This window comes from Amphiura filiformis, chromosome 8 (assembly GCF_039555335.1).
Source record: "Amphiura filiformis chromosome 8, Afil_fr2py, whole genome shotgun sequence".
In the NCBI taxonomy this organism is placed as follows: domain Eukaryota; kingdom Metazoa; phylum Echinodermata; class Ophiuroidea; order Amphilepidida; family Amphiuridae; genus Amphiura; species Amphiura filiformis.
Window position 1 is genome coordinate 36513889 of NC_092635.1, and position 14496 is coordinate 36528384.

At 36.1% G+C, this 14496-nt stretch overlaps 1 protein-coding gene across 2 annotated transcripts in view; it reads right to left on the reverse strand.

Moving 5' to 3' along the window:
* LOC140158986 (PDZ domain-containing protein 2-like) overlaps nucleotides 1-14496 on the reverse strand; it is a 147690-nt gene that overhangs the window by 57635 nt on the left and 75559 nt on the right. For both annotated transcript variants that reach the window (XM_072182286.1, XM_072182287.1), the window contains one exon: nucleotides 6514-6646. In XM_072182286.1, the coding sequence (XP_072038387.1) occupies nucleotides 6514-6646 (133 nt within the window). The remainder of the gene's footprint in view (nucleotides 1-6513; nucleotides 6647-14496) is intronic.

A 14496-nucleotide genomic window follows, 5' to 3' on the forward strand; every position in this document is an offset into this window, starting at 1 on the left:
CACATGTTTTCTACCAGGCGGAATAGGACACACGACACGTGACGTACGAGGCTAGCGAAACTACAAGGCTGACAGTCAGTTCAAAATAGATGGTAAGCAGCTACAAATTGAAAAAACAACATACTTACAGTGAGCAATTTGTCAGGCCCCAACAGTTTTAGAACAACATAATTTTGCTTTGATATCGTATAGCACATTTAGAATTGTTAATGAAGATTTCATAATTACGTGTTAATCCATGGTGACATAAGAAATGGCGATATCGCATCTAAGATGTTTCGTTAATTTTTTAATTAGCAGCAGGTGTTATGATGGGAACTTAAGTTTTGCACAATAAAATAGTTTATAGTTATTAAAATAATATTTAAGTGACTAAGAATGAGAATAAACAATACAGATTTTTGTTTTTACTATCCTCTACCGTGTGATAGACGACAGGCAGGACCAATATTTCATCGTAGTGGGACATGCATGTCTTCTATCACATGGTAGATGATAGTCAAAACAAATATTCTATAGATTATTCTCCACGTACATGATTCAGGTGTGGCATACCACCAAACTACCATATTTTTGTTTAAACTGCTACACAATTTCAGATTTTCAGGCTTAAATTTTCACTTAATTTGTGAGCAAAAAAAAGATTTAACCAAATATCAAAATTTGTATTTTTAATAGTCTAACTTGAGAGGATGGCTACATTTTGGATGGCTAAATCCAAAATGTTAGTTAAAACTTTTCTAACCCCAAAAGAACATCATCCACATTACATCTAAACTAATTGGGCCCCTTGTAGGAAAGTTTTCAAGAGGTAAAACTGTCAAATAATTGACTAACTACCTCAATTCAAGATAGATTTAAAATGATATATGGGATAATAAGGCTTTGCTCACCTTTTATGTAAACAATTCCATAGAAAGTGTATTTTGAGGAAATACAAAATTGGCATTTTCTAAATTAAGCCTGCATTATAATCTATGGTCTTAGTGTAATCAGAGGTCTTAACAGTGAAGTACCTAACTTGTCATATCACATCCACATATTTATAGTAAGATTTACAGTTTTATACTATCAGAATGTTTTGTAGGCCAGGTTCAAATTTGAATATATCATGACAGTTGAAAAGTTAATTAATAATTATTATATGAATGCCAACATACGGATATTAATTAATTGCCAACATAATTTATTTGTCATAAACCATAATTGTAACTATTGCTGCTGCTGTTAGGGATCAACCCAAAAGATTTCTCCATCTAAAACTTAATATTCCCCTCTCATCATGATTCAAGTTAAAATTCAGATCCCTCAATCAAGACCCACCTCAAAATTCCCACTCAAAATATTGAACGATCCCTAACCAATATTTTTAACCCCTTTCCCCTAAATGACATCATTGATTTCTTGGGTTGTTCTCTTATTGTTTATTTGGATAGGTTTTTCTTCATGGGTGAATCTCATTTTATGTATCTATTTACGATCCAGAAGAATCTCTTTATATGGGCATTTAGAATCATTGAAATTTAATATATCTCTATATGAAGCAGAAAAGTGGATAAATTTCTTCCATTTTGATACTTTGCACTTTGGGCAATATATTCCAAAGTCATTGCATCCTATAAGTTGAATGAACTCTTTGCAAAAGGCCGAATCTGAAAATCTAATTTCCAATAACTCCCTGCATAAATATTGAATTAATCAATTAATCTTACATCTGACACTTTAAGGAAACCTACTTGATGTCATCGCTCGCTCGTTGCAAACCATGCTAAACACGATGTTAGATACCGCAATTTGAACTGCCAATTGAGTCATTCCCTTTCGTTTCTCTTAAAACAACTTCCAAGTCAACTTTGATAAGCGATGATGCCAATACCACAGTGAAAAGTTCACTCGGCCGCAATCTCACCCAAAATCTGAGGGGGCTCAGAATTGACTGTCACATTTCACCCTGCAATGCCTCCTCGCAGAGGAACTCGAGATTTTTGTCAAATTTCCTCCTTGATTATGTTAAAACTAAACAAAGTGGTTTGCCTTTCAATGTTATGTCGGGGTGAGTTTGCAGCTATGACTATATGCTTGAATTGAAACAAAATTTTAGAGGCCAACATCATTTTGGTACTTTCGCATATGATTAAATCATGGGTTATATACACACAAAATATGGTCTTATTTTGGTTTAAAGAGACTTCCAGAGATCGACTGCAGACTACAGAAATCTGTCAAATGTTTTGAAGTCACTTAAAAATGGTTGATACATCTGGAAAATACTTTTAAACCATTTTCTTTTAAGAATTATGGACAAAATATGATGAAAATTGAAAGGCGATCACATCCCTTATTGGATTTGCATGGAATTCCTTACGTCCGGGCATAAAAAAATTAAGATTTGTCTCCCTGGAAATGCAGCATCATAGCTTATTCACTGTAAGGGTTAGTTAATAAATTAGCAACTTTTCCAAAAACAATTTAATGTGTAGGGAATAGTAGTTTGGGATTGACGTATCTCTCTTTGTCCCTTTAATAATGCTGATATATTCCAAATAATTCATCTCAAAGTTTGGAAAAGTTTAAATGCGCATTAGACAGTGACTATTGCTCAAAATAGGGGCCAAAATTATATTGATATTTTTCTCATGTCATCCAAGTGAACCCTATGTTCATTTGCAGGTCCTTGTTTTAATACGCCTATTTGGGATTCAACATACAAGTGGTAAACCTGGTCATTATAGTATGTTATAGATCCCTTTTGTTACTTAAGATCTTTGTTTTGTATGCGAAAATATCACACTTCGAAAACCTAAGAAAAATTAACCGAAACCAACAAGAAACTTCTTATATAGCGCCCACTTGTTGCCCATTGGTGCAAAGCATCACATGAAAATACTCGGTAAATGCCATGAACCTTTACATTTGGACAAACACGTCACGCTGATGTGCACATTGTAGCAAACATCCATTTGCCATGCATTTCACCATCATGAAGTGCGTAGTAATGATGCAATTTAATGTGCGCATCGGCATGACAACATCAGGGGTCCGACGCAAAGGCTTATGGGATTTACCAAAAAGTTCAATTTGTGACCATTTCACACAAGGTATAACAGTGAAGCTTTGATTTGATATTCTTCTGATAGCAGACAATAACAAATGAAAAATATTAAAACAATATTAAGGAACTCCTCATGAGTGGTTGCAGCATAATTCCTACATGCCTCATCATCATGCTCTAATATACAAGATCATGAGTCATAAAACTATGAAGTTGAAAATCTGGGTCAAATGTCACATAACGACCACCACATCCATCGAAAGTGTAAAATCATTCTTACAAACCATCTATTTTTGCCATTAAAGTTGCGTTTCTCAACTGCATAGCCACAAAGAGGTTATTCATTCACTTCTCTATCAACAGCAAACTTAATGTGATCAGGTTGTTTACAAGATTTGCAAAAAAATATGACAAACAGGAATGGATTTTTTTTTGCTGTAAGTCATGGCAAAGGTGTTTTCTGTTATACACTTGCGAATTATCAGAGCATCAACAAAAGAGATGTACTTTTCTAGTGACAAACAACAATTACTTAGCAATTTATCTCGAGTTGATATTCTTAAACATCATGCCTCAAGATTTTCCCTGAATCCCAATCACATTTGAGGAGCTCAAGAGTCTTATCATGTCTAGCCATATATGGATTTCTTGTCTTGTAGTATTTCACGTCTGCAAGGTAGGCTTTTAGACTTTACACAGAGATGATATCTTACCCTTCCCAGAATGCATTTCTCCCATTTCAATTTTCTGTACTGATTTGCTATCTAGTGCAACATGGGTCGATAGTGACGGAATGTACCTTAATGAACAGAGCACATCCGGATCTTGCAAAATATGTTTATTTCCCGACTATCGACCCATGTTTAGCTCGTCTATTCTCAAAATGAAAATGAAACCTGTACAAATGTAATGGGAGTATCATTTGATGAAATGAGGTGATGTATCATGTCGCAAAGGATTCTGGGAAGGGTAAGATATCGTCTCTGGACTTTACACATCTTGCGATTTCTTTGTCAAATCCTCCATACCCAAGGGGATGACGCGCACACATGACTTGTAGTTGTGTGAAACAAATTTCAAATTGCCATGATAAAGCACATTTGATTGTATGTCAAATGCTAAAAATGTTGTATTTGTTTCCGTGTTTGTTTTCCAAATGGAACTAATTGAAATACATGTTGACAAGGAAAATGCTGTCATCAGTTTCAATGTGTATTGCTGTAAAAATCAAAATGGCAATCAACTGAATTTACACTTTAATTGCACACCATGAGCAATAAGGGAAAAAAACCTTTTTGGCAATGATTTATAGTGCGCTATGCCAAAGCCACATGCCCAAGCACCCTTTGTAGATTGTGGCTGACCAATCAGGGTTCAAAGTTAGCACCTGTCCATTGGCAAAATCCAGCCCGGGCTAGCTGTAAATGCTGATGGGCAAGTTGTAAAATACAGCCAGGTCAGTTGACAACTGGGTCACTGAAACAGCAGAGCAGTTAAAGAGGAAGCCCTACCAGAACAGTTCTTCTGGGGTGAACCAAACATGCTTGGTTATCAAATTAATCAGTGACAAGGTTATCTCTGAATTTGACAGGTGCTAATTGAGGTTTTAAGGGCAGAGTAATGGGAGAGAACGTGGACCTTTTCGAGCATCATTATTTCTGAATTGTATGTCCAAAGTATATAAAACTATACATTTTTGGAAAGGAAATGAGTCAAGGAATCCCATGGTGACGTCAGATTTGTTCCAAAATCTCAAGTTTTGAAAAAATCACAAAATTCACTTTTTACCCCAATTTTTTGTGACAACTTAGAAAAATATCCGTTCGGAGTAAAAAAAAATCAGTTAGCTTTTCATGAAGAAGAGACATGAACTTAGGGAAGGTTTTTTTATTTTTTTGAAATTCGTCTTTTTTTCGAAATATTGAAAAAACATGTGAAAAAAGCCATTTTGTCACTCTATTAAGCTAAAATTGCACATAATGGTGTATATTTTGTTTAAAACAAATATTTTGAAAAATGAAAAAACCTTCCCTAGACTTTGATGTACTCTAAAGGATAGTGCAAAAGTTTACCCTTTGCTTGCATATTTTTCGAGTTATCTTGTCACAAAAATCGCACAATATTGTCAAAAGTGAACTCTGAGAAATCGACGTTTTAGTAAAAAATGTCAAAATTATGCACAAAAGCGTCCTTAAATTTTGAAACGGTAAGACTTTCACACTTGCAAAAGCTGTATCTGGTGCATGGTCTAAATATGCATCTTTTTGCACCAATGAATCTATAATCTCTGCTTTCAGTGTGCCAAAATTCAAAATAATTAAAAAATCCAAGTGGCATTTTCACTGCAAATTGTTTTGTTTACACTACATTTGCTGGCGTGAACAACATACCGAATGCGCCTTGACTCGTTGGACATACGCGCAGAGTTGAGTCGCGTCACGCCAAAGCCTTGAATCGCTGCAGTAATCCTAATATTTCGCATTCAAGCATTTCTGACTCATTATTTCCGCCAATTTACTAAGCTGTCTTGAGCCATGTGACTTTTTAGAGTTGAAAAGAGTGAAACAAATCAAGTAAAAATACGAGTAAATATTAGCAAGTTGTATTTTATCAGTTTCAAGTGAAAGAATACATGTTAGTGTTGATAAATATCAAGAAATCTCAAATTCGGGCGTGAACGAATGTGTCTTCCATTACTCTGGCCTTAATGTTATTGCTAATTGAGGTTTTAATGTTATTGCATCAATTAGCACCTGTCAAATTCAGAGATAACCTTGTCACTGATTAATTTGATAACCAGGCAGGTTTGATTCACCCCACATGAACTGCTCTGGCGGGTCTTAGCCCTGCCACTTTGGCCCCAATCATCCTACAAACCATCTAACAACAATTCAGGGACTTCCAGCAAAGAAGCGCAACCAGGAGAAGTTCCCAGAATATTATATGGGTTATAGCAGGACAATTAGCATAACTTTTTTCTCCAGGAGAATTTCAAAATGTTTTCAAAGGTAACCGTGTATTGAGCAATGCCAGTTGAAATCCATACACCCTCTATGGAAAACACAACCTCAATCTCCCACACAGGGGGTGTAGATTTTAAATGGCCATTCCAGTTGAAATCCACACATCCCCTATGGAAGACATGACCTTAATATCCCACACCATGAGTGTGAATTTCAAATTAGGTTACCAGAAAGGGTGACTCCATTTGAAATCTACACCTCCTTTGTGGGAGATTAAGGTCATGTCTTCCATAGGGGTGTATGGATTTCAACTGAAATATACCTTACACTGTTTACTGAAATTAACCTAAAAACATTTTGCTCTGATAGTTCCTAGGAAAGAATGAAGAATCCGGTAATTAGCCAAGCCAATACACTGTAAGGCATACTTCACTCCCTGTGGTCTTTTCAACCATAGGGGAAACACAACTTTTACCCATGCATAATTATATATGCTACCTTTCTTGCTATAACCAGTTGTACAATGCTACCAGAGTTGCGTAGTATATCCACGACATCTTGATGTGTGACCGTCATCAGAGTATGCCCATTGATCATCAGAATCTCATCGCCTTTTTGTAATCGCCCGTCTCTGTGTCATAAAAAAGGAAAGAAAACGGAAGACAGTGAAGTAAAAATGCAGCAAATGAGAAACAAATGAAGTGAAATAAACAAGTTAATCAAATTTGATGAGAGAGCCTTAAGGGCTGGGGTATGAGCGTTTGGACAGTATTTATTGTGGGACATTAGAGCACATCAGACATATCGAATTGCATTCTGAATACGAAGAATGGCCTTCTGATATCAAATAATTTTCATTTTTGAAATTACGCAATTTAATACACATTTATGGCAAATCATTAAAAATTGATATTTTTGATATTTAACAGTACTTGAAGTAAACTTTATAAATCTGATGATTTATACTTGAAGTGTATGTAGGTGGGATGAAAAGCCGACGATCAATTGAAAATGTTGACCTTTCGTATTGAAGATATGGATTTTTTTTCCAAAAACACACACAAAAATTAGGTCTTTTGGGAAAAAATCCATATCTTCAATATGAAAGGTCAAAATTTTCAATTGACCGTCGACTTTTCGTCCTACTACATACACTTTAAGAATTTATCATTAGATTTATATAATTTACTTTGAGGACTGTTATATATCAAAAATTTGAAAAATATCATATTTTATAATTTGTCATAAAATTTGTATTATATTGTGATTTTCAAAAATGAAAATTATTTGATATCAGAAAGACATGCTTCAGTATTCAGAATGCAATTCGATAGGTCTGAGGTGCTCTCATGTCCTACAAAAAATACTGTCGAAACGCAATAAACGCTCATTTTAGATCCCTTAACCCGATGAGAACTACCTGCTGATTGGTCAAAAAGAAGTTTTCATTATCAATTGGACCAATCAGCAACATTGTTAGAATAATTTCACCACGCAAAAAAATTGGGGTGAATTATTTGCAAAGCTTCATTTTGATTGGTGATTAAAGTGAAGATATCACGTAATTGACCAATCAGAGGCAATGTTAGATCGGCAGGTAATGCTCAGGAGGTTAAACCAGAGATAAAACAAATTGGGATATGACAGCTCATTATAAAAGTAATTAAAGTATGGGAGCCGCCATTACCCTGCCATCGTGTAGGCCTGGAACACTACCGCGATTTCTACCCGATATATCGCGCCCGTGCTTCGCGTTCAAGTCATGAAAATTACCCGCAAAATCACGGCTTGCTGCATCCACGGTTAGACTTTTTCAAGCCTGCTACAGTGCTTTTTTTTTCAAATGTTGAACAGCTTTTTTAATACTTTTGATTATATTTTTTAGCGCATCCATGAACCTAATTGATCAAATACATCAAATCAACCAACAATCCCGCTATCCAGGCCAAGATTTATACAAGAAAAATACTGTTTCAATCACGAAAATTAACCTAAATTTCGCGCATACACGTAAGACTTAGCAATAGTCTATTCAGATATCGTTGTCAAGCTCGAGGTGATTGACCTCCAATGATTGACAGTTGGGAACGCGAACTGTACGCGATGCTGAACGCGTAGTCAAGGTAGCCGGGTGCTAAAGGGGGTGCTAAAACCTCAAATGGCGACCTCCATGTGTGTACCGGGGGTGCTAAAGTGGAACCAAAACAACAGCGGGGATCGTGTGTTAAATCGACATAGAAAAAAAAGGAGGGATCAGGGAAATTTACTGTCAGCCCTCTGGTTAAACTGGCAGCCTACATGAATAAGAATTCATATCTGGCCATCACTGTCCAGGAGGTAGCCTTCATGACATGCACCAGTCATATAACATTGTGTAAAGTTATGCAATTCTTTTCATGTCTGTTGCCAGCTGGAGGCTCTACCCAATAGAGTGAATTGTTATACAAATAAAAACCAGACCCAATCATGGGTTCTTCCAGGGTCCCTCTGGTCAATTAGTGATTGGGTTTTGAAATCACCTCTTACCTCTTGTTGTGAAATGGTTTAAGGATTGATATGGGCCAGTGGTCAGCGACAACCTGTAAAGTGTGCTGAGGCTTGTGGGTCAATGTCTAGGCATTGATTCTGTGCGCAGCACACTATAAATCACTGCGCTTTTTTTAAAACTTGAGATCAGATTGGAGCCTACATTCTTGTATTTGTACATCGATCCTCAATCTGCAGCTAATACCATGGCTAAACATTTACATTCCTACAAGAAATAATAATTTACAAATTCATGTTTCCTAGGGGATCAACCTGGGTCAATTAGCAAGTGTCATGGCAATGCCCAATATCGTCAATCTCACTGATCAATTTCTCCTCATTAGTCAAGCTTTTCCTGTGTTTAAACCCAAAATACTGTTTTCTCTTTGTAATTAATAAACCAAACACTAATCTACAGATCTTTGCTCTTTAATTTTATATCCTCAAAAGGGCAACCTTTTTCTGTACCCTATTGGGGATTCATATTTATAAATAGTTGCTTATTAATTTTTGATATACAAATTCATAGAGCAAACCTTGGGGATCACATCACCGAAGAAACGATCAATATTTTACAAATGAACCACTTTATAGGGACATAACCCAATATATCTGGATACCCATTCAACGTAGCAAAGTTTATGCAGTAAGCATATACAAAATCTGTGATGAAATCCTGCAAGAAGCGATGAATTTTACAAATAAACTACTTTGGAGGGACGTAACCCAATATCAGGATACTCGTTCAATGTAGTAAAGTTCATACAGTAAGCATACACATATGAGATCACAGAAAAATCTGTGATCACATCGTGGGAGAAGCGATGAATTTTACAAATGAACCACTTTAGAGGGATATAACCCAATAAATACGTAGCAAAGTTTATGCAGTAAGCATACACACATGAGATCATAGAAAAATCTGTGATCACATCTTGGGAGAAGGGATGAATTTTACAAATGAACCACTTTAGAGGGATATAACCCAATAAATACGTAGCAAAGTTTATGCAGTAAGCATACACACATGAGATCATAGAAAAATCTGTGATCACATCTTGGGAGAAGGGATGAATTTTACAAATGAACCACTTTAGAGGGATATAACCCAATAAATATGTAGCAAAGTTTATGCAGTAAGCATACACACATGAGATCGTAGAAAAATCTGTGATCACATCTTGGGAGAAGGGATGAATTTTACAAATGAACCACTTTAGAGGGATATAACCCAATAAATACGTAGCAAAGTTTATGCAGTAAGCATACACACATGAGATCATAGAAAAATCTGTGATCACATCTTGGGAGAAGCGATGAATTTTACAAATGAACCACTTTAGAGGGATATAACCCAATAAATACGTAGCAAAGTTTATGCAGTAAGCATACACACATGAGATCATAGAAAAATCTGTGATCACATCTTGGGAGAACTGATGAATTTTACAAATGAACCACTTTAGAGGGATATAACCCAATAAATACGAAGCAAAGTTTATGCAGTAATACACACATGAGATCATAGAAAAATCTGTGATCGCATCTTGCGAGAGAAGCGATGAATTTTACAAATGAACTACTTTGGAGGGACGTAACAAACTATCTGAATACCCCTGTAACGTTCATGCATGCAGTAAGCTTACGCACGCAAAGATTGCAGAAAAAGTCTGTGATTAAGAGGAAGGGTACATGGATGAGTGGGATTAGCCAAGATGAAAATCACTACATCTTAATGTTAAATAAACATGCGATATATCAGAGAACAGAATCATCATGGTTATGTGGGATTCTATGACAGAAATATGACCTAAAACAGACCAAACTTTCTTTGCCCACTTGAACGCCAATACCCCTTACTATTATAGAATGAAAGTAGATATGTTCAATATAACAACATTTTACTCATAGTTAGACTATCTTTTGAATAACAACATTTTATATTCAATATATACGGTTTCTTAAAAAGTGCCAGCATATTACTCTCTTCCCCATTAACTTGTACTGCTATAATATAAATCAGTGTGTCAATTAAACTAACTTTGAAACTTACATAAAAGCATGCAACACTTAAAATTCCAAGAAAAACCAGAGACATTTCTTGAGGCAGATATACTGGCTTCTACTGGGAGACAATAGTTATGTCTGCATGATTCAACATCTTTATGTGCAAGAGCCACAGGGTATGTAGTTGATATCTAGTAGATTTGTGCACATGGATGCAGTACATAAATGTGCGACATCAATTTTATCCCACTTCAACAAATTTTGCACAAAATTTTCGTAATGTTGGGTTTTTACTGGGGGAAATTGGGGAGAGTTCTGACTTGAGCATTCCCCCCCCATGCCAGTGCACTGAAACCTCCATCACTACTCAGCATGCTTGAATCACAGCATTCACATATGAAAATCTAATCATGTCTATTCATTTTCGTAATTGAGCTTGGGACATTTTGGCCACTTCCCTATTATTTCCCCTAAATTTCTTAACATATGGATTGGGACAAATTAAGCACCATTAAGGTTTTGAAATTAGATATGCAGATTAATAATAATACAACTTATTACACATTTTTTTAATCGAATTTTTACTCAAATGGGCACAATAATTAAATCCCAGTATCATATTCCTTGAAAGAGTCCAGAACTGGGAACAGCACTGAATCTTAGTTTATGGAAGCAGGAGTTCAAAGACCTTTATACTCTTGGAATACAAGCAGTAAGTTCCGCTTCCAAACAGACCACTTTCCAAGTTGCCAGACCATTCAGAAATCAGTTTTGAATACCTGGAAAAAACATATGACTGGTTTCAATAAGTGATAATATTATGACAATTAACAGTCTCACACAGAAAAAGTCATTACCCTTTTCAAACCAATCTTAGCAGTCAGGAATATTTCCATTTAAAGGGTCAATATCCTGGGAATCAGGTTGCTAATGACAGGGATGAAGATTGGCAGCAAGTGAGATGCATTTCCTGATGGGCCTGTCTGTGCGTTGGTTATCTTTGCCGCTTAACCCCATGAGAACTACCTGCCGATTGGCCAAAAAGAAGTTTCAATTATCAATTGGACCAATCAGCAACATTTTTAGAATAATTTCACCACACAAAAAAATTGGGGTGAATTATTTGCAAAGCTCCATTCTGATTGGCGATTAAAGTGAAGATATCATGTAATTGGCCAATCAGAGGCAATGTTAGATCGGCAGGTAGTGCTCAGGGGGTTAATGGGACATTGAACCGAGTTGAATATGAAGAGAATATGAAAGGAAGAAAGACAATAATACAAATAAAGGAACAGATATATATAAAAAACATCTGAAAGGCAAAAAAGAGAAATCAAAAAGCTTGAGAAAGAGAAGATAAATGAGTTCTTGGTCTGCTGTGTTGTACAGGAAGGAGATAGGCTGTCTGTTTCAGAACAAATATGACAGGATATCACCCACCAATACAACACGCAGATGACTGAAGGCTTTGATGGTACCATTTTACACACATTAAGAAAACATATGACTTATCTAACTTGGTTGGCAATGATAGAGTAAGTGATGTTCAAGACAGACACCAATACAAAAGACAAGCACCAATACAAAGATCATTGACCAGATAAGCTCAGATATATGATCAGCTCGTTATCGGCGGGCCTCGTAGTAAATAGCTCTAGTCTTTGTTTGCTTTGGCCAAATCCTGTTCAAGTGGTGGGTTAACTAACAATCAACAATGAGAGGGCATTCCTGAACCTGGTTGACTTGGGGATGATTTGAAGTGACCGCTAATTATGTCAATTTGATATGTAATACCAGCGATGTGGAAAAAGAGAAATAATGTACCACCAAAATAATACACCCTTTTACCGAAGGTCCGAAGGAGTAAAGTTTAACAAGCCATAACTCCCCTTCTGGATATTGTTTGAAGTCAAATTATATATCATTGTAAAGCTTATGATATATATTTTCTAAACACGGAAGAAAACAAAATTGACTAGGGGCCGTTTTCGACGTGGACGGTCACATTTAAGAGAAAAATCTCTGGGACAAGCAACATACAACACAGTCAAGCCAAAAATTCAGTTTTGAAAGGTCTTAGGACGCTTTTTTTCACAATTAAAATTAGCAGTGTGGATACTAACAAGAGAATTTTATGAGACAATACACAAAATATATATATGAAATTCAAATAACGCACTTTCAGCTCAACAGGTTTACATCAGGCACATGTCCAATCATGATATGGGTGAATCACTTTGTCATTTTCTTGCCTGTAACCAAAATAAATGGGGTGACTACTTTTTTTTTTTTTTGATGTACTAAAATCATAAAAAAATGCCAGGATTTATTACCAATTGACCTTTTCAGTAAATCCCATAATTCTTTGCAACTAAACCTGAGATGTCATCATGCCGATGCGCACATTGTTACTACACACATCACAGCTTTCAAATGCGCAGTAGCGATGTTAGCTAAATGATGTGCACATCGATGTGATGTCAAATGACGACATCTCAGGTCTAACCGCAAAGAATTATGGGATTTACCAGAATCCCCCGTTCAGGTAAACCCATTTGAAATTCACACTCCCTGTGTGGATGTTTAAGGCCATGTTTCCATAGGGGGAATATGGATTTCAACAGGAGTAGCCCATTCCATCAGTGGCGTGCACAAAGGGGGGGGGGCACGTGCCCCACTTTTGTTGGTCATTCTGGGGAAATTCTGGGAAATTCGGCGGAAAACGCTAAAACTGCATCTTACACACCTAAATCAAGACTCCATTCCGGGGAACTGAACAACATCCCCCCCCACACTTTCAATGTGCTGCGCACGCCACTACATTCCATTCCCCCAAACTGTCCCTTACAGCATAAAAAAGTTACATACATTGAACCTCCTGTTTTTTCTCTCTTTTAAAAAGGAAACATACAACATGACTGACTCCCATATAGATGTAAGATTATGACACAACCTTTATACGGTTTATTAAATATTCCATTCCCTGTTGCCTATATAGGGTAAACTAGGGACGTACAGGTATGGAGATTGTCAGCACTCAATCCCTATAATTTGCCAAATTTCCCCATCTTTATTTTGGGCCTATATACTCTACCTGTGTCTGGAGCCCCTGTTACCTGTCTCTAACCTCAGTTACCTGTGCGGTGCATTAGGTTTTTGTATTCTTTGTCTTTTCATTATGATTTAATCAAACAAATTGAGAACGATTTCGGTAAAGTTGATTTCCAGATTATAGTTTGATCGGCACCATAGAGGCAGGAATTAAGTAGGCTTTTTTTATTAACATTTGAAACGTTGACCCATTTTTGCACAACAATAATTGTGTAAGTTTGTGTGTATAAATAGACATGAAAGGTATTTCGGTGCTTTAAGTTCATAGCTGCAATTTAAGCTTTAATATACGATTTCGGTCAAATCTTAATTTGGGTATTCTTTGCCAAATATAAAATATTATTTGTCAGGAAAATTTTCAGGTCATTTTAAGTCAAAAACTAATAAGGTAAAATGAAAGAAAACTCACTATCTTAGCTGCTTAACTGTGGTTTTCTATTGGGGATTTAAAGTCTTAATTATGATTTTAATTCAAACTGGCTCTGTAATTGTTCTTTGACTGAATCCAATTATGTTGGCACATAATGTGTAAACATTATAAATATGCCAAATAATCAGGTTAAAAAATTACAAACAAACTTACAATACTTGATGGCATGAAAGTTTGTTCAGCTTTTATTAGGTGGAAATTATGTGGCTTTTGTTACTGTGCACGTCAATAAAGTCCCAATTCGCGCTCGCTTAAATTCACATAAGCGTGCGCCGGTCACGTATCACGCAACGCACAATTAGCGTAAGCATTGCGCCCAACCGTGTGCATGCCATTCTATATCAATACACGGTGTTACAAGTCTTATTTTTTCTGCCTTATATAAACCGAACAAACTTTAGCAATGT